This window comes from Dreissena polymorpha, chromosome 3 (genome assembly GCF_020536995.1).
Source record: "Dreissena polymorpha isolate Duluth1 chromosome 3, UMN_Dpol_1.0, whole genome shotgun sequence".
Taxonomy (NCBI): Eukaryota; Metazoa; Mollusca; class Bivalvia; order Myida; family Dreissenidae; genus Dreissena; species Dreissena polymorpha.
The window spans coordinates 21,918,036-21,938,481 of NC_068357.1; the positions used below are offsets into that span (position 1 = coordinate 21,918,036).

At 37.0% G+C, this 20,446-nt stretch overlaps 1 protein-coding gene across 1 annotated transcript in view; it reads left to right on the forward strand.

Moving 5' to 3' along the window:
* The window catches only part of LOC127873244 (Golgi resident protein GCP60-like), a 62,169-nt gene that overhangs the window by 31,491 nt on the left and 10,232 nt on the right, over nucleotides 1-20,446 (forward strand). Inside the window, exons 6-7 of the mRNA XM_052417019.1 lie at nucleotides 11,780-12,098; nucleotides 20,166-20,287. Coding sequence (XP_052272979.1) covers nucleotides 11,780-12,098; nucleotides 20,166-20,287 — 441 coding nt within the window. The remainder of the gene's footprint in view (nucleotides 1-11,779; nucleotides 12,099-20,165; nucleotides 20,288-20,446) is intronic.

Here is a 20,446-nt window from a genome sequence, read left to right on the forward strand (position 1 = left end):
CGCCCGGGCAAGTGCAAAAAAGAACAAAGAAAAATGTGTGTTTCTATGGTTAAATAGTACAAATAATCACGAACGATTTGCCTAATGCACGAATTTACCTCGGCGATGTTTGTTTGCGGAAGTCCGAACTAACTACGCATGGTGCTCATGCATTTCCAAACTTATTTTTAGAAACCAAAGGCCGTAAATTGATTGGGATTCCGAACATCGGCTTTCAAATGCTATTGTGTTTATCTTTTACAGACGAGAAATGTCTAGTTTATTTAACTTCGGCTTTACAAGTAACTGTTAGTCTGCAAAATCTTTAATTGCTGTAATCATTTTGTCAAATGTGCAAAAATAAAAAAGGTCTTGTGGTGTATCATTTTGATCTCTATTAAAAAGATCAGGTTTACAGTTAATGTGATATTTCATGTTTGGGCAAGTGGCTATATGTTCAGGGCAAGTAGATTTTCTAAGTACTTACCCGGCAGGGCATGTTGGTTTTTAGGTTAATGTTGAGCCCTGCATTAGGTAAAGATTGAATGAACGGACTCCTCTCAGGTGAGCAAACTAGGGCCATCTTTGCCCTCTTGTTTCTAATACATTACAATGAGTTGTTTTTAAAAAACTAGTGCTGATTGGTTGTTTTTGGCTATTTTCCTCGATTTTCAATACAGAGTTATGGTCCTTGTTTACTTTAGAATAAGAATATTCTACAGTTTTTAACCAGGTTTTCCAAAGGAAAAAACTGTTTTTTAGATTGGCGAATGCGGGCGGGCGGGCTGGCTGGCGGGCTGGCGGGCGGAACAAGCTTGTCCGGGCCATAACTATGTCGTTCATTGTCAGATTTTAAAATCATTTGGCACATTTGTTCACCATCATTGGACGGTGTGTCGCGCGAAATAATTGCGTCGATATCTCCAAGGTCAAGGTCACACTTTGAGTTCAAAGGTCAAAAATGGCCATAAATGAGCTTGTCCTGGCCATAACTATGTCATTCATTGTGAGATCTTTAAATCATTTGGCACATTTGTTCACCATCATGGGACGGTGTGTCGCACGAAAGAATCACGTCAATATCTCCAATGTCAAGGTAGCCACGACTAAAAATAGATTTTTTTTAAAAACAAACTTACAAAGGGGGTTAATTTTGTTGTTCATTTCAAAAGTTCAGTTTTAGTTTTCTCCCTTTATCAGATTTTTTTTTCACAATGAAAACCTGGTTTTGTGACAATTTTGTCCCTTGTTTATTGTGTATTATTTGTAAACAATATACTTAAAGTAAGTTGGCCCATTGAATGGATTTAGGTCTATTATTTTGACCGTATAGAAAGAATACATATCAAATAGACACGTTTGTGCTTCATTTTTTTATTATTCATTTCTTTACATTGCCAAAGTTACCTCCCTTTCTTTTAAAAATGCACCTGGAAACATACCATGTAATTTCTACAATTTGTTCAGCATAGATGCAATATTAATATTGTGAGTGAAATTTTAGTGCCCAAACACACTTTCATTGAAAAAATTGATTACAAAATATTCCATATTATTTGACTTCCAAGCAAAAAATAAGATTTTGAAAGCCTATGTACCATCATTTTTCTGAAAAAATGCATTTTCTTTCATGAAACTTTTGTTTTATGGACATTGTTTTATTAACCAGGTTTTCCGAAGGAAAAAACTGGTTATTAGATTGGCGAATGCGGGCGGGCTGGCGGGCTGGCTGGCGGGCGGGCGGAACAAGCTTGTCCGGGCCATAACTATGTCGTTCATTGTCAGATTTTAAAATCATTTGGCACATTTGTTCACCATCATTGGACGGTGTGTCGCGCGAAATAATTACGTCGATATCTCCAAGGTCAAGGTCACACTTTGAGTTCAAAGGTCAAAAATGGCCATAAATGAGCTTGTCCTGGCCATAACTATGTCATTCATTGTGAGATTTTAAAATCATTTGGCACATTTGTTCACCATCATGGGACGGTGTGTCGCACGAAAGAATCACGTCAATATCTCCAATGTCAAGGTCGCCACTACTAAAAATAGATTTAAAAAAAAAAAAAAAACTTACAAAGGGGGTTAATTTTGTTTGTTCATTTCAAAAGTTCAGTTTGAGTTTTCTCCCTTTATCAGATTTTTTTTCACAATGAAAACCTGGTTTTGTGACAATTTTGTCCCTTGTCTATATATTTATATAGTATTGTGCTAAATACATTTCAGGCAATAGATATGACTAAAAAGTACTTTTATTTGCATTTTTATAACCCTACCCCAACTTTGCAAGTGCAAAAAAATGTAAAAGGCCAGAAGTCAATTAATTGATGGTCAAACTTCCTGAAAATTTGCATATGAGTTAGTCAGAATGTGTATGTTGCCTATACCATAAGCAAAGTTTAATACCATGTTATGACCATTACGGGTATTCTACCTTAAGCCTTTAAAACTTGAATCTTGTAAGAAAGGCCTTAAATTAAATATAACTTTCTAAGGGCCGACTTCAAATGAATCAAAATATGTATCTAAGTGGTAAAGGGTTAAATACGTATCTAAGTAGTAAAGGTTAAATACGTATTTAAGTGGTAAAGGGTTAAATACGTATTTAAGTGGTTAAGGGTTTAATGGCAAGTGTACATTATGATAGCGAAAACTCATTTCTCAATGAAAATGTTTTTAATGGGAAGTTTGTTATGATAATGTTAATAATGATTGGATAGACCATCTAATTAATAACTGTTTATGATACATTATTATAGCATGACAGAGTTTAAGAGGGATAAATACAATTACATAATGTTGGGAAAAATAGAGAGTATTAATTTCGGAATATTAAATTTTCCTTGGTTTTTGAGTACATTTGTTAATTGTTGCTATTTTAATTTTCTCTCAACTAACTTTGTGACATTGACAATTTCAATAACCATGGTAACCTTGCCTCTACACAAATACCCACATTATCTATGACCATACAATGACATCATTACGAAAATGCAATTAGTGTTGTTCTTAAGTTGTATTGTTGAATGACTCCATGCAAGTACTTAGAAATTGCGTGTTATAAGTAGAGAAGTAATTGATGAGATATTGATAAACTACTTTTGCACATGTGTTTTAGGGGAAAACCAAAAACATTCACTCATTTTCAATAACGAACACAGCAATTATTTTTCAATGCTTTTCATGCCTTATAAATCTGATTTAGATATGATTTAGGAACAGTTTCTAACTGCAACAAAAAATGAAAATGATTGGAAAGGCAATGAATAAAAAACGTTTTGTAATATTTTTGATTTTTGCTACCTTGTCATCATAGGAAATAAATATTATTTTGTTTGGCTGCTCCACTTCTGGAAATCTTAATAACTCTGATGACTGTGGATGAAAATCGATAATGTAAGGAAACCAAAGATATCCGCTTTATCATGCTGAATTCTTCATTGTCTTCTTATGATCTGATTTTGCGTGAATGTCTAGCATTATCATGACATTTTATTTACAAGTTTTATTCTATTGTAAAGTCAGCAGTCAAGAATTTTGTTAATATGAACAAAAAAAGCAGAATTTATCAATCAATCTATAAAAAGTTATAGATAGTTATAATAATGCCCATATAAGTGCATATGCTTAAAGCATCAGATTAGCCTGTGCAGTCCGCACATTTGTTTGGTCAAAAGAAGTGTCTTCTAAATGAAAATCCAGTCAAGGTGGAAATTGTTGTCCCAGATTAACCTGTGCAGACAGCACTGGCTAATATAGGACAATATTTATACAAATGCGTTAAGCCCTGATTTCCTAAAGACACGCTCAATTATTAGCTCGACTATTATATATGAAATAAATATAGTGTAGCTAACCTACTCATCCCGGCGTCTGCGTTAGCGTTGGCGTTAGCATCTGCATGCAAATGTTAAAGTTTTCGTACTACCCCAAATATTTTCTTTCTCCCTTGACATATTGCTTTCATATTTTGCATACTTGTTTACCAACATGACCCCAACCTATAAACAAGAGCAGACAACTCTATCAAGCATTTTGTCATAATTATGGCCCCTTTTCCACTTAGAATATGCAGCAAATGTTAAAGTTTTCGTACTACCCCATTTATTTTCATTGTCCCTTGACATACTGCTTTTATATTTTGCATACTTGTTTACCAACATCACCCCCAACCTATAAACAAGAGCAGACAACTCTATCAAGCATTTTGTCATAATTATTGCCCCTTTTATACTTAGAATATGCATATTATTGATAAATCTATGTTAAAGTTTGCGTACTACCCCAAATATTTCCTATATCCTTTGACATATTGCTTTTATATGTTGCATACTTGTTTAGCAACATGACCCCGACCTATAAACAAGAGCAGACCACTGTATCAAGCATTTTGACATAATTATAGCCCCTTTTACACTTAGATAATTGAACATTTTGCTTAAATTGCCATAACTTCTTTATTTATGATCACATTTTATTATTACTTTAACAAAACAACACTTACCTGAATACCACAATGGATTCCACCCAAACAATACCCCACGCCCCTACCAGAATCCCTCCCCCCCCCCATATCACACCTTCCCCCCCCCCCCCAAATTTTATTTTTTTTAAACATCATCTAATAAATTACCCCACCCCACATTATACCCCCCTCTCACCCCCACCCACCCTACCCCACCCCAATTTTTTTTTTTTTAAACATCATCTAATAAATTACCCCACCCCACAATATACCCCCCTCTCACCCCCCCCCCCACCCCCCTACCCCCCCACCCCCCCAATTTTTTTTTTTAAACATCATCTAATAAATTACCACACCCCACATTATACTCCCTCTCACCCCCCCCCCCCCCCTACCCCCCCCCCCCCCAAAATAAAAAAATATTATTTTTTTTTTCCTTTTTTTATTTTTGAAAGATTGTCTAATAAATTATTGAATATGAACAATTTCCCCATGATGGCTTACATTATACTGTCAAGCACTCGAATAGTCGAGCACGCTGTCCTCTGACAGCTCTTGTTTTTATCTGTGCTGATCAGCATTCACACAAAAAGCATTAAATGCCTTATGTTACTTAGGAACTGATTTCAGAGATCATACCACCACAGGCAGACTTTGGTCAAACTACGATTGATTGAATAATAGCTTGCTTAATATAGATCCTCCTTATAGTGTGTTGTATATTACTATGACCCATGTCCTGAGAAAAAAGGTCTTATGGCAAAGGCGGCAAAAGTAGCTCCATACAAACCCGCACATATGTGCTGTCTGCTTAGCAGTTACTCAGGGTTTGCACAGACCTTGAAAAGTGCTTGAAAATCAAGCTTTACCTTGAAAAAAGCTTACTACCAATCTGGAGTGCTTAATTTCAAACATAGCCTTGATAAGTGCTTAGAAAGTGCTTGAATTTGGCGGGAAAAGTGTTTGAAAATGAAATAATCACAATCAAAGGTGTTGGAAACATATCAATTCATTTCAAGCTTTCAGGTAATTTCACATCATATGGATCCGATGATATTGATTGCTCCTCCTATCTGAGTAGATACCCAGTGTTTAAGTGTACAGTCTTTCTAGTTCTGAATTTACGGGAATTATGAACAGGCTACACTCTACTACAACAACTTTTAGGAATCTACTTTGTGGTCAAATGAAGAAAATGGCGCCTAACGCCTTCAAGACAATGTGTTCTTTGGGTAGTAGAAGTTTATAAGACAAAGGCAAGATGAAAGCAATGTTAAACAAATATTAAATTGCCAGCATGGGCTAATTGGCTCTCAAGGGCCCCCAAAGATCGAGCATGATTAACAAGAGAATTCTGGTTTGTTACAACTTTAATGAATGTAAGTTTACACAGTTAGATATGCCCACACAAATTAATATAAGTGTGTTTAATATTATAAAAACACCTGATAGAAACACAAACGTTCACTATTTTCAACATTTTCAATGGTGTTAACTTTAATTTGAAAGCGAGGCTGAACTTTGGGTACAAATGAGTAGAGGTCTGTGTCATGATATTTTTTTGAACATTATCACACTGTTTTTTTATGCCCCCAGAAGGGTGGCATATAGCAGTTGAACTGTCGGTCAATCCATCTGTCTGTCAGTCTGTGTGTCGGTTCGAAAACTTAAATATTGCCCATAAGTTTTGCAATATTGAAGATAGCAACTTGGTATTTGGCATGCATGTGTATTTCATCGAGCTGCACATTTTGAGTGGTGAAAGGTCAAGGTCATCCTTCGAGGTCAAAAGTCAAATATATGGCTTCAAAGCGGTGCAGAAGTGGGCATTGTGTTTCTGACAAAAACATCTCTTGTTTTATAATAATATCAGATTATGAATCATGGACAGACAGTTGTTTTATCAACAAAAAATATTGGATGTAGGATTAAGAAGCTGCAATAAGCTAGTTAAATATTAAAATACTGTTTTCCAATGACACAAAAATGAGAACTATTTGACATCAACATAAAATGTAGTAAAAATTTAAGTGTTGTTAAATGTATATTTCCTTCAAGTTTCATGCTGATGCCTAATAATTAGCCCTTTGCATGCTGGGAAATTTTTCGTCTGCGAAAATGTCGTCTGCTGAATTTCTAAAATTAGCATTTTCTTCAATTTTTTAGCTCACCTGATTGCTGAGGTGAGCTTTTGTGACTGGTCTTTGTCCGTCGTCTGTCCGTCCGTCCGTCCACATTTGTTCATAAACACTCTAGAGGCCACATTTATTGTCCGATCTTCATGAAACTTGGTCAGAAGCTTCGTCCCAATGAAATCTCGGTTGAGTTCGAAACTGGGTCGTGCCGGGTCTAAAACTAGGTCACTAGGTAAAAAAAAGCAAAAACTTGTAAACACTGTAGAATTCACATTTCATGCCCAATCTTCATGTAACTTTGTCAAAATGTTTGTCTTAATGATATGTTGGTTGAGTTCAAAAGTGGTTCCGGTCCGTTGAAAAACATGGCTGCCAGTGGGCGGGGCAGTTTTCCTTATTTGGCTATAGAGAAACCTTGTAAACACTCTAGAAGTCACAATTTTTGCCCAATCATCATGAAAGTTGGTTAAAACATTGGTTTTATTGATTTCTAGGACGAGTTCAAAATGGTCTAGATCGGTGAAAAAACATGGCCGCCAGTGGGCGGGGCATTTTTCTCTATATGTTTATAGTGAAAACATGTGAACACTCAAGAAGTCACATTTTTGACCCAATTTTCATGATATTTGGTCAGATCATTTGTTTCCTTGATACGAGTTCGAAAATGGTTCCGGTCCGTTGAAAAACATGGTTGCCAGGGGGACGAGCAGTTTTTCTTATATTTATATAGTAAAAAGGCTTGTAAACCATCATGCCTAAGGTCATGTAACATGCAAGACAACTCTTCTAAATATTGCATTTAAGTTTACAGTAGTTACTCCCCTTTGACTATTAATGTTTTCATAATAATACAGTGTATTTTCTAGATGGCACATTTCTTTTCCGATCTTCATGAAACTTGGTCAGAAGCTTTGTCTCAATGATATCTCGGTCGAGTTCGAAACTGGGTCATGCTGGGTCAAAAACTAGGTCACTAGGTCAAAAAAAGAAAAACCTTGTAAACACTGTAGAAGTCACATTTCATGCCCAATCTTCATGAAACTTTGTCAAAATGTTTGTCTTAATGATATGTTGGTTGAGTTCAAAAGTGGTTCTGGTCTGTTGAAAAAAATGGCCGCCAGTGGGCGGGGCAGTTTTCCTTATTTGGCTATAGAGATACCTTGTAAACACTCTAGAGGCCACATTTTTTTGTCCGATCTTCATGAAACTTGGTCAGAAGATTTGTCCGAATGATATCTCGATGGAGTTGGAAACTGGGTCATGCTGGGTCAAAAACTAGGTCACTAGGTCAAAAAGCAGAAAAACCTTGGAAACACTGGAGAAGTCACATTTCATGCCCAATCTTCTTGTAACTTTGTCAAAATGTTTTCTTAATGATATGTTGGTTGAGTTCAAAAGTGGTTCTGGTCCGTTGAAAAACATGGCCGCCAGTGGGCGGGGCAGTTTTCCTTATTTAGCTATAGAGAAACCTTGTAAACACACTAGAAGTCACAATTTTTGCCCAATCATCATGAAAGTTGGACAAAACATTGATTTTATTGATATCTCAGACGAGTTCGAAAATGGTCCAGATCGGTGAAAAACATGGCGACCAGTGGGCGGGGCATTTTTCTCTATATGTATATAGTGAAAACATGTGAACACTCTAGAAGTCACATCTTTGGCCCAATTTTCATGAAATTCGGACAGAACATATGTTTCCTTGATATGAGAGTTGAGTTAAAAAATGGTTCTGGTCAGTTGAATAACATGGCTGCCGGGGGGTCAGTTTTCTTATATTTATATAGTCAAAAAAGCTTGTGAACACTCTAGAAGTCACATTTTTTGCCCAATCATCATGAAACTTGGGGGGCAGTTTTCCTTATGTGACTAGAGAGAAACCTTGTGATTGAACACTATAGAAGTCTCATTTTTTGCCTAATCTTCGTGAAACTTAGTCAATACTAAGTTAGTTGGTTGTTAGTTGAAACTTAGTTGGTTTTATTGATTTCTCAGACAAGTTGGAAAATGGCTCAGATCGGTGAAACACACTTTTTAGCTCACCTGATTGCTCAGGTGAGGTTTTAGAATTGGTCTTTGTCCGCCGTCCATTCGTCCACATTTGGTTTGTAAACACTCCAGCATTCACACTTCTCAAATATTCTTTATGAAAGTTGCTGAAAGATCTCAGTCAAGTTTGATAATGAGCAAAATCACATAATTAATGCCATAATTATTGCCCATAGATTGTCCAAATTTTCATTATATTATACACAAGAGCTGTCAGAGGACAGCGCGCTCGACTATTCAAGTGCTTGACAGTATAACGTAAGCCATCATGGGGAAATTGTTAATGTTCAATAATTTATTAGACGATATTTCAAAAAAATAAAAGGAAAAAAAAAATTTGTTTTGGGGGGGGGGGGTAAGGGGAGGGGGGAGTGAGAGGGGGGTATAATGAGGGTTGTGGTAATTTATTAGATGATGTTTAAAAAAAAAAGTTTTTTTTGGGGGGGGGGTTATAATGTGGGGTGTGGTAATTATTTAGATGATGTTTAAAAAAAAAATGGGGGGGGGGAGGTTGGGGGGAGGGGAAGGAAGGGATTCTGGGTAGGGGCCTGGGGTATTGTTTGGGTGGAATCCATTGTGGTATTCAGGTAAGTGTTGTTTTGTTAAAGTAATAATAAAATGTGATCATAAATGAAGAAGTTATGGCAATTAAAGCAAAATGTTCAATTATCTAAGTGTATAAGGGGCCATAATTATGTCAAAATGCTTGATACAGTGGTCTGCTCTTGTTTATAGGTTGGGGTCATGTTTGTAAACAAGTATGCAACATATAAAAGCAATATGTCAAAGGATATAGGAAATATTTGGGGTAGTACGCAAACTTTAACATAGATTTATCAATAATATGCATATTCTAAAAATAAAAGGGCAATAATTATGACAAATGCTTGATAGAGTTGTCTGCTCTTGTTTATAGGTTGGGGTGATGTTGGTAAACAAGTATGCAAAATATGAAAGCAATATGTCAAGGGACAATGAAAATAAATGGGGTAGTACGAAAACTTTAACATTTGCTGCATATTCTAAGTGGAAAAGGGGCTATAATTATGACAAAAGTGCTTGATAGAGTTGTCTGCTCTTGTTTATAGGTTGGGGTCATGTTGGTAAACAAGTATGCAAAATATGAAAGCAATATGTCAAGGGAGAATAAAAATAATTGGGGTAGTACGAAAACTTTAACATTTGCACACTAACGCAGACGCCGACGCAGACGCCGGGATGAGAAGGATAGCTCCACTATATATATTATATATATTAAAGTCGAGCTAAAAATCCTCGTAAACACTCTAGAGGTCACAATTTTGTTTCAGATTTTATGAACCTTGGTTAAAATATTTATTTTTGTAAGCAAAGTTTGATGTTTGGTAAGGGGGGTCAACTCAAAATATAGGTCACCAGGTAAAATCTTACAAAAACAAAAACACTCCATACGCCAGAGTTTTGGTTCAATAATGATGAAACTTGACCAGGATGTTTGTCTGGACAATATCTAGGTCAAGTGTGACGTTTGGTAAAGATTAAATGAACCGACTCCTCTCAGGTGAGCGAACTAGGGCCATCGTGGCCCTCTTATTTTCAAAGAATACTATCAGAATAGCAAACAGTTTGGATCCTGATGAGATGCCATGTTCTGTGGTGTCTCATCTGGATCCAAACTGTTTGCAAAGGCCTTCAAAATTTGGTTCCAGCACTGAAAGAGTTAAATGAGGAGCCAGTTTAATTACATTGAGTTGTTATGTATGTACAGATACATCTTTGTTAGTATTGTCATGAAAAGAATTTAAAGAAATTTCAAAGTTGCAAATAGGAAAAATGCTTTAATGTAACTTATTTACCTTGAAAAGTGCTTAAAAAGTGCTTGAATTCCTTTTGGAAATGTGTGTTTGAACCCTGCTACCCTTTCCACTATTAAGTCACACAATGTTGTTCTTAATAGCAGACCGTATCCACACAGTCTTGTCAGGAGCTGCGCTGGCCGCATATTGCATACGATGGATTTCGCAAGTGGCGGTTGTTATTATGTTCTATTCTATCCTATTCTGGTATTGTCGATTATCAACAATTTATCCATGCACTTTTTATCAGGATGGTTTGAGGATATTTACATTGCTGGCTTGCTGTTGGGGTGTGCACATTGCTGCTTCTCGGAATTTCCTAGTATAGTTCATTTGTTAATTGATACTGGTTTTGTCTTTCTTGCATTTAATTGGAATTTCATGTTCCGCCCACATACGCACTGTTGCTTTCCGTTCATGAACAGAAGCCTGTAATTAGAGACATTTTTAAAATCACTGTAAACAAACCAACAAGTCTGCTGAATTATATTGAAGCGAATGTTTTTCACATTTATTGAAGTGAATGTTTTTCACATTAATGCTTTTGCAATTGAGAGGTTAACATATATTTGCCAGATTAATTGTGATGTTTGAATCAATGCTTATGCCAATATTGCACTTTTGCTGTCTTTTTCTCTATTTGAAGTCCAATTTGTGAGGAATTATTTCACTTGATTAAAATCTATTTGGAAAATTTTGGATAACCAAGTGTCAAGTCATAACTAATCATATGCATTTTTTAAAGTTAATTTAAGCCAACCAAGCTATGTACCCCAATATCATCTATAACTGAAATCCTTTTCACTACATAAACTGAGTTGTGTCATGCTAAAATAGGTCCTATGCCATATTCATCCATGGAAGCCCCAGACCAGTCTGTGCAATTGCCTATGCAGTCTGCTATATAGTCGAGCTAGTTTTCATGGACTCATAGCAGATAGGGTAGCTCCTGACCAGACTGCGCCGATGTGCAGGCTTGGCTGCAGTTTCTCTGGCCACATATAGCGTAAGACAAATTTTCGCATGACGCGCCTCCATTCATGAAGCTTGTGATGTGTTTGAGATATTAATGGACAAATGGAGATTAAATAATTTCACAACAGAAAGGGAAAGATTTTCAGTACACTTTTTGTTGAAAAACCTGGATTGCTTTATAAAAGTGACTTTTATAGTTTTGCATTGGACATTTTCTGAAATATTGTCCCTTGGTCATATATTTACCTGAGTATTCCATATAATTACAATGATCAAAGAAAATTCTTTTTTTTCCAAAATCAGAAATAAATTGTATCTTTGCTTGTGTTTTGTGTTTTCAGCAAGAGGAGTTGATAGTGCAGCTTCAGGAGCAGCATTTCCAGCAGTACATGCAACAGGTCTATCAGCAGCAACTGCTCCACCAGCAGCAGCAGTATCAGCAGCTCCAGGCCATGCAGGCCGCACAACAACAACAGAGCAACGGCCCCACCCCCATTGGGTCTCCGCCCCCCGGTCCCACTCAACAGAATCTGACTTCTCTACCCACATCAGTCCCAGCAGCTGTCAATCATTTACAGAATGGCCCTGTGGCCCCTCCCTCTGTTGCACAGACCAATGGGAACCAGGAGAATGGTGAAGATTCTACAAAGGACCATGAAGGTATGCAACCTACCTTTCAAATATGGTTGTCTTACAGATTCTTAAAAAACTATAAATCATTGTTTTCGACTGATAGACTTTAGAACTATAGAAATGTCAAACATGTGCATCACGTGTCAGACTTTTGAACCACAACAGTCAGTGTCTCAAAACATTAATAAAACATCTCACTGTTGATTATTAAGTATTAAAAAAATCTGCTATTTTCTATTTTCCTCCATGTGCTGAAATGATGACTTAAAAGATACCACAGTTGTATATTCACAATTTATCACAACACAAATAAGTGTTATCAGAGGTGAGAATATGTATGAAACACTTAGAATTGCACTGTAGCATTAATAGTCTACGCACAAGTGGTCAATTATGACTGGCCAAGAGGACCAATAATGTCCAAATTAATATTGGCCTCAAACGATTATTACATGACACTAATTAAATTGCCAGAAACATTCCAGGTCAGTGCATAATGTAGTTGTGAAGAATCAGCTACGACCTGTAAACAAAACTCTGCATAACAAACACTGCACGAAACATTTAAATATGATATATTAAAATTTGTTTTTATAAATCTGTAAACATTTATTATATTCACTTGATCATGCTTTATGAACAATTCTCTCAATGTTTTTATTTGTTCAAATTTGGGTCCTGTAAGTGGACCCATTCCCAAACGGAAAAAAGTATATAGTTTTTTCCCAAATGCGACCTAAAATTTCCCAATTGAAGGTTTCTGTAGAAGAATATTGTTTAAAAAAAGTTTAAACATGTCATTCATCCCCAAATCCAGCTCTATAAGTTGAACCTAATAAAATATAACATTGAAATCACTTGGAGTATGAATTTTAAAGTATTTGCAAGCATAAAATGAACAACATTAATTTCCCAATTTTAGTCAAAAGGATGAAATATTTTCCAACCCAAAGGGACCCGGCCCCATTCCCAAAATGGTGAAAAAACACTGATTCTATTACTATGAGCATGTTTATTTTGCAATATATACTCGCATATTTAAAAAAACTATCCGTCTGGCCTTTTTAAATCACCTGAGCCCAATGTGCTCATGGTGAGCTTTTGTGATTGCCTTTTGTCCGTCGTGAGGCGTCAACATTTGCCTTGTTAACACTCTTGAGGCCACATTTATTGTTCAATCTTCATGAAATTTTGTCAGAAGATTGGTCTCAATGAAATCTTGATTGTGTTCGAAAATGGTTTCGTTTGCTTGAAAAACATGGCTGCCATGGGGCGAGGCATTTTTCCTGATATGGCTATATATATATATGGCTATAGTAAAATCTTGTTAACACTCTAGAGGCCACATTTATTGTCCGATCTTCATGAAACTTGGTCACAACATTCACAAGATTCATCCCAATAATATCATGGACGAGTTCTAAAATGGTTTCGGTTGCTTTAAAAAAACATGGCCTCCAGGGGGCGGGGCATTTTTCCTTACATGGCTATATATTTAGTAAAACCTTGTTAACACTCTAGAGGCCACATTTATTGTCCAATCTTCATGAAATTTGGTCAGAAGATTGGTCTCAATGATATCTTGGATGAGTTCGAAAATGGTAACGCTTGCTTGAAAAACATTGCTGCCAAGGGGCGAGGCATTTTTCCTTATATGGCTTTTGTAAAACCTTGTTTACACTCTAGAGGCCACATTTATTTTCCGATCGTCATGAAACTTGGTCAGAAGATTTGTCCCAATGATATCTTGGCTGAGTTCCAAAGTGGTTTCGGTTGCTTTAAAAACATGGCCACCAGGGGGCAGGGCATTTTTTCCTAATACGGCTAAATATTGCTTTAGTAAAACCTTATTAACACTATAGAGGCCACATTTATTGTCCGATCATCATGAAACTTGGTCACAAGTTTTGTACCAATGATATCTTAGATGAGTTTGTAAATGGTTCCGGTAGGTGGAAAAACATGGCCACCAAGGGGGCGTGGCATTTTTCCTTATATAGCTATAGTAAAACCTTGTTAACACTATAGAAGCCATATTTATTGCTCAATCATCATGAACTTTTGTCAGAAGATTTCTCCCAATAATAACTTGGACAAGTTTGAAAATGGTTCTAGTTGCTTGAAAAACATGGTCACCAGGGGGCGGGGTAATGATATCTTGGATGTGTATGGAAATGGTTCTGGTCTGTTCAAAACATGACTGCCAGGGTGTTCACTAGTCATGAAAGTCATTAAGAACATTTTGTTCTAATGACATCTTGGGCTGCACAGAACAGGTCAGTTCCTTTGAATCTCAGGTGAGCAACTTTGGGCCTTTTAGGCCCTCTTGTTTCATATTTTTTCCAGCTTTTTTCCAGCGTCAAACTTTCCATGAACAGCTTTGCTTTAACCCTGGTTAAGTTCCCTGAAAACATTCAACCCTTGTTAAGCTCCCTGAAAACATTCTACTATGGGTATCTCCCTGAAAACATTCAGCCCTGGTTAAGCTCTCTGAAAACATTCAACTCTGGTTAAGCTCCCTGAAAACATTCAACCGAGGTTAAGCTCCCTGAAAACAATCAACCCTGGGTAGCTCCCTGAAAACATTCAACCCAGGTTAAGCTTCCTGAAAACATTCAACTCTGGTTAAGCTCCCTGAAAACATTCTACTCTGGGTAGCTTCCTGAAAACATTCAGCCCTGGTTAAGCTCCCTGAAAACATTCAGCCCTGGTTAAGCTCCCTGGAAACATTCTACTCTGGGTAGCTTCCTGAAAACATTCAACTCTGGTTAAGCTCCCTGAAAACATTCTACTCTGGGTAGCTCCCTGAAAACATTCAACCCATTTAAAGCTCCCTGAAAACATTCTACTCTGGTTAAGCTCCCTGAAAACATTCAACTCTGGTTAAGCTCCCTGAAAACAGTCGACTCAGTTAAGCTCCCTGAAAACATTAAACCCTGGGTAGCTCCCTGAAAACATTCAACCCAGGTTAAGCTCCCTGAAAACATTCTACTCTGGGTAGCTCCCTGAAAACATTTAGCCCTGGTAAAGCTCCCTAAAAACATTCAACTCTGGTTAAGCTCCCTGAAAACATTCTACTATGGGTAGCTCCCAGAAAACATTCAGCGCTAATTAAGCTCTCTAAAAACATTCAGCCCTGGTTAAGCTCCCTAAAAACATTCTACTCTGGGTAGCTCCCTGAAAACATTCAGCCCTGGTTAAGCTCTCTGAAAACATTCAACTCTGGTTAAGCTCCCTGAAAACATTCAGCCCTGGTTAAGCTCCCTGAAAACATTCAACTCTGGTTAAGATCCATGAAAACATTCTAACCAGGTTAAGCTCCCTGAAAACATTCTACTCTGGGTAGCTCCCTGAAAACATTCAACCCAGGTTAAGCTCCCTGAAAACATACTTCTCTGGGTAGCTCCCTGAAAACATTCAACCCAGGTTAAGCTCTCTGAAAACATTCAACTCTGGGTAGCTCCCTGAAAACATTCAAGCCAGGTTAAGCTCCCTAAAAACATTCAACTCTGGGTAGCTCCCTGAAAACATTCAGCCCTGGTTAAGCTCCCTGAAAACATTCTACTCTGGGTAGCTCCCTAAAATCATTCTACTCTGGTTAAGCTCCCTGAAAACATTCAACTCTGATTAAGCTCCCTGAAAACATTCAACTCTGGTTAAGCTCCCTGAAAACATTTAACCCAGGTTAAGCTTTCTGAAAACATTCAACCCTGGTTAAGCTCCCTGAAAACATTCTACTCTGGGTTGCTTCCTGAAAACATTCACCACAGGTTAAGCTCCCTGAAAACATTCTACTCTGGGTAGCTCCCTGAAAACATTCAACCAAGGTTAAGCTCCCTGAAAACAATCTTCTCAGGGTAGCTCCCTGAAAACATTCACCACAGGTTAAGCTCCCTGAAAACATTCTACGCTGGGTAGCTCCCTGAAAACATTCAACCAAGGTTAAGCTCCCTGAAAACAATCTTCTCAGGGTAGCTCCCTGAAAACATTCTACTCTGGGTAGCTTCCTGAAAGCATTTACTCTGGTTAAGCTCCCTGAAAACATTCAACTCTGGTTAAGCTCCCTGAAAACATTTAACCCAGGTTAAGCTTTCTGAAAACATTCAACCCTGGTTAAGCTCCCTGAAAACATTCTACTCTGGGTTGCTTCCTGAAAACATTCAACCCAGGTTAAGCTCCCTGAAAACATTCTACTCTGGGTAGCTCCCTGATGACATTCAACCCAGGTTAAGCTCCCTGAAAACATTCTACTCAGGGTAGCTCCCTGAAAACATTCAACCCAGGTTAAGCTCCCTGAAAACATTCTACTCTGGGTAGCTTCCTGAAAACATTCTACTCTGGTTAAGCTCCCTGAAAACATTCAACTCTGGTTAAGCTCTCTGAAAACATTCAACTCTGGTTAAGCTCCCTGAAAACATTCAGCCCTGGTTAAGCTCCCTGATAACATTCAACTCTGGTTAAGATCCATGAAAACATTCAAACCAGCTTAAGCTCCCTGAAAACATTCTACTCTGGGTAGCTCCCTGAAAACATTCAACCCAGGTTAAGCTCCCTGAAAACATTCTACTCTGGGTAGCTCCCTGAAAACATTCAACCCAGGTTAAGCTCTCTGAAAACATTCAACTCTGGGTAGCTCCCTGAAAACATTCAAACCAGGTTAAGCTCCCTAAAACATTCAACTCTGGGTAGCTCCCTGAAAACATTCAGCCCTGGTTAAGCACCCTGAAAACATTCTACTCTGGGTAGCTCCCTAAAATCATTCTACTCTGGTTAAGCTCCCTGAAAACATTCAACTCTGATTAAGCTCCCTGAAAACATTCAACTCTGGTTAAGCTCCCTGAAAACATTTAACCCAGGTTAAGCTCCCTAAAACATTCAACTCTGGGTAGCTCCCTGAAAACATTCAGCCCTGGTTAAGCACCCTGAAAACATTCTACTCTGGGTAGCTCCCTAAAATCATTCTACTCTGGTTAAGCTCCCTGAAAACATTCAACTCTGATTAAGCTCCCTGAAAACATTCAACCCTGGTTAAGCTCCCTGAAAACATTTTACTCTGGGTTGCTTCCTGAAAACATTCAACACAGGTTAAGCTCCCTGAAAATATTATACTCTTGGTAGCTCCCTGAAAACATTCAACCAAGGTTAAGCTCCCTGAAAACAATCTTCTCAGGGTAGCTCCCTGAAAACATTCAACCCAGGTTAAGCTCCCTAAAAACATTCAACTCTGGGTAGCTCCCTGAAAACATTCAGCCCTGGTTAAGCTCCCTGAAAACATTCAACTCCGGTTAAGCTCCCTGAAAACATTCTACTCTGGGTAGCTCCCTGAAAACATTCAGCCCTGGTTAAGCTCTTTGAAAACATTCAACTCTGGTTAAGCTCCCTGAAAACATTCAACCCAGGTTAAGCTCCCTGAAAACATTCAACCCTGGTTAAGCTCCCTGAAAACATTCAAACCAGGTTAAGCTCCCTGAAAACATTCAACCCTGGTTAAGCTCCCTGAAAATATTCCAGGCTTCATCCCAGGTTAAGCTTTCTTAAAACATTCCAAGCTTCAACCCTGATTTAGCTACCTGAAAACATTCCAATTCCATTTTCTTCAAATCTAAATTTGAAAGGGCCACTTAGATAATTTAACTTAAATTTCTAAAAAGAATCAAATTTAAACAGCAACAAATAAAAATATCTACATCATTATACATGTATGTACAATCAAATTGCATTAATTTTCTCTAGAAGGTTTCACACTAAACTGCCAATGTAAATTTCGACACACTAAAAGATTTCCTGTTTGGTGGTCAATTACACTGTTGTGCCAGTAACAAAGTCAATGCTCTCACAAGGACATGTGACATCATCATGTTGGAACAATAACATGTTTTATTGAAAAAAATGAGGAAGAGGCAAATTATCATAATGACACAATATTATAAATCGTGATATATTGAAAATCCTTGGAATTCTCTATCAGATATATTATTTGTTTATATAAATTGCCTGCTGATGCAGAGTGGTAATTTTATCCACGTAATGCACAGCAGTCAAACCCACACAATATTTTGATGATGTTGTTTGCCAGACTAAGGATCAGTATTTTGATATTTTTCGATAACCTAACTGATTTTTATCGCCAAAGTTCAAGGTCCAGCAGTCTTTTATGGAGACTGAATTACCATATTCTAAGTGTGTTGTTATGAAAATTTTCTTTTGATGTAAAAGGACAGCTCAATTAAGCATCATATGATACAAGATGCTGGGTGCTGATAGAGCATGGGTATTGACATTAACCCTTTGCATGCTGGGAAATTTGTCGTCTGCAAAAATGTCGTCTGCAGAATTTCTAAAATTAGCATTTTCTTTGATTTTTTTCAAAGAATACTATCAGAATAGCAAACAGTTTGGATCCTGATGAGACACCACGTTCTGTGGCATCTCATCTGGATCCAAACTGTTTGCAAAGGCCTTTAAAATTCGGTTCCCGCACTGAAAGGGTTAAATCATGTCTCATAAAACCTGTTTTCTATGTAAGAAGTTGTTTTCAACAACAAAGCAAGAACATAGTTACATTATTTCCCTCAGTGGAATGGAGTATAGATAAAAAGGGGATATTATTTTGCTCTCCACAATTTCCTTCTGTTTGCATTCTGCGTTTTCACATAAAAAATGTTTCAATATAACAGAGTTCAGAATATGTGTATTTTCAAGATCATTTGTGAAACTGCTGAACTAATTTTTTTCACATATTATTCTGTCTGGCATGTAGTATTTTGTAGTCTTTTGCTAGATATTTTTGTGACAAAAATGGATCTTTGTGAGAATTTGATTTAATTATAAGGCCAATTAAGATTTGAAAACGGATGGAAGTTATGTTTTATATTTGAAGTTCTGTCCATCTTTAGAGCTGGTCCATTAACTTAAGTACAAGATTATTTTATTTAAAGGTATTGAATCTTTAAACTTCAAAATTTAGGATAATCACTGACAGCAGAATATGATTTTGATAAATACGCTAATTGTGTTTTGAGTGTTCTGTACTTTTGACAAATTGGTCAATTTAAGAAGTAGTCTTCTCGCATTACATTTATTATTATTTAAAATATTTTAACTGTTTTTTAAAGTTGTTGTGTACATTCAAAGCAGATGCAAGTTTATGCTTAATCCCCTGATTGAATTAAAAACTATTTCAGCTGATGAAATTCCAGAACTGCCACAAATGTTGCCTCCCCAAATGTGGGTTAAAAAGGAAATAGATGATTTCAAGAAGTCCTTAAAGCACTTTAAGGACAATGTAATCTATATTGGTTCTTTAGCGACTGCCACTGTGAGTTTAGGTGGCATGGTTACGAAGTGATAGAGATGCTTTATTTTTATGTGTCTTGTGTCAATGTGTATATGAGCCGCGCTTTGTGAAAAGAGGGTTTTATGCATGTGCGTAAAGTGTTGTCCCAGATTAGCATGTGCAGTACGCACAGGCTAATCAGGGACGACACTTTACGTCTAAACTGGATTTTTGTTAAAAAGAGACTTTCTTTAAATAGAAAATATTATAAAAGCGGAAAGTGTTGTCCCAGATTAGCCTGTGGGGACTGCACAGGCTAATCTGGGATGACACTTTACGCACATGCATTAAACCCCCTTTTCATAGAGCACAGCTCATGTGAATATTTCTTGGATGTGTTAGGTTGTCTGGAGTAATCTTGAAACATGATTGCCTGTCAAAGATAAGATAGAAGGCATTCTGCTAAGATGGATTGTTGCAAACATGGGTATATAAACAAATAGCATTTGTCCAGGAAGTATTCATTTGACATCCAAACTACCATTATACATCACAAACTGTCAGTTAAAAACAAATCTTTTCTCAATAAAGAAGGTCACACAATTTGCATGTTTTTTTCATTTGATAAAAAACATGACAATCTATGGAAATTATGACAGTTTCTTCAACTGAAATAATACATGACCGATAACCTTTTGTGGCTTTCAAGGAATGGTAGAAAAGCAATGTCACTGCTTTGGTTGTGCAACGCCTGTCACTGAGTCTTACAGATTTTCTTTTATTTTATTTTATTTTTGTAATTTTGTTGTGTGTTGTAGATGACTTGCCTCCTATTGCTGCCGCTTCAATGTGGACAAAAAAAGAAGTGAAGGAATTTAAAGATACTTTAAAAAAAGACAAAGATTCTGTGATAAAAGTCGGCTCGGGTGAGACTGTCACGGTATGTACTAGACAGTGGCTGTACTTGCCAAGCTTCTTAAGTTTAGTAAGAACTGTACTTGTTTTTGTTTACTGTATTTGTGAAAAAGAACATGTACTTTACTGTCAATTTAGGTGTTATTTGGGTGTTGAAATTGACAAATATTTGGGGGATTATGAC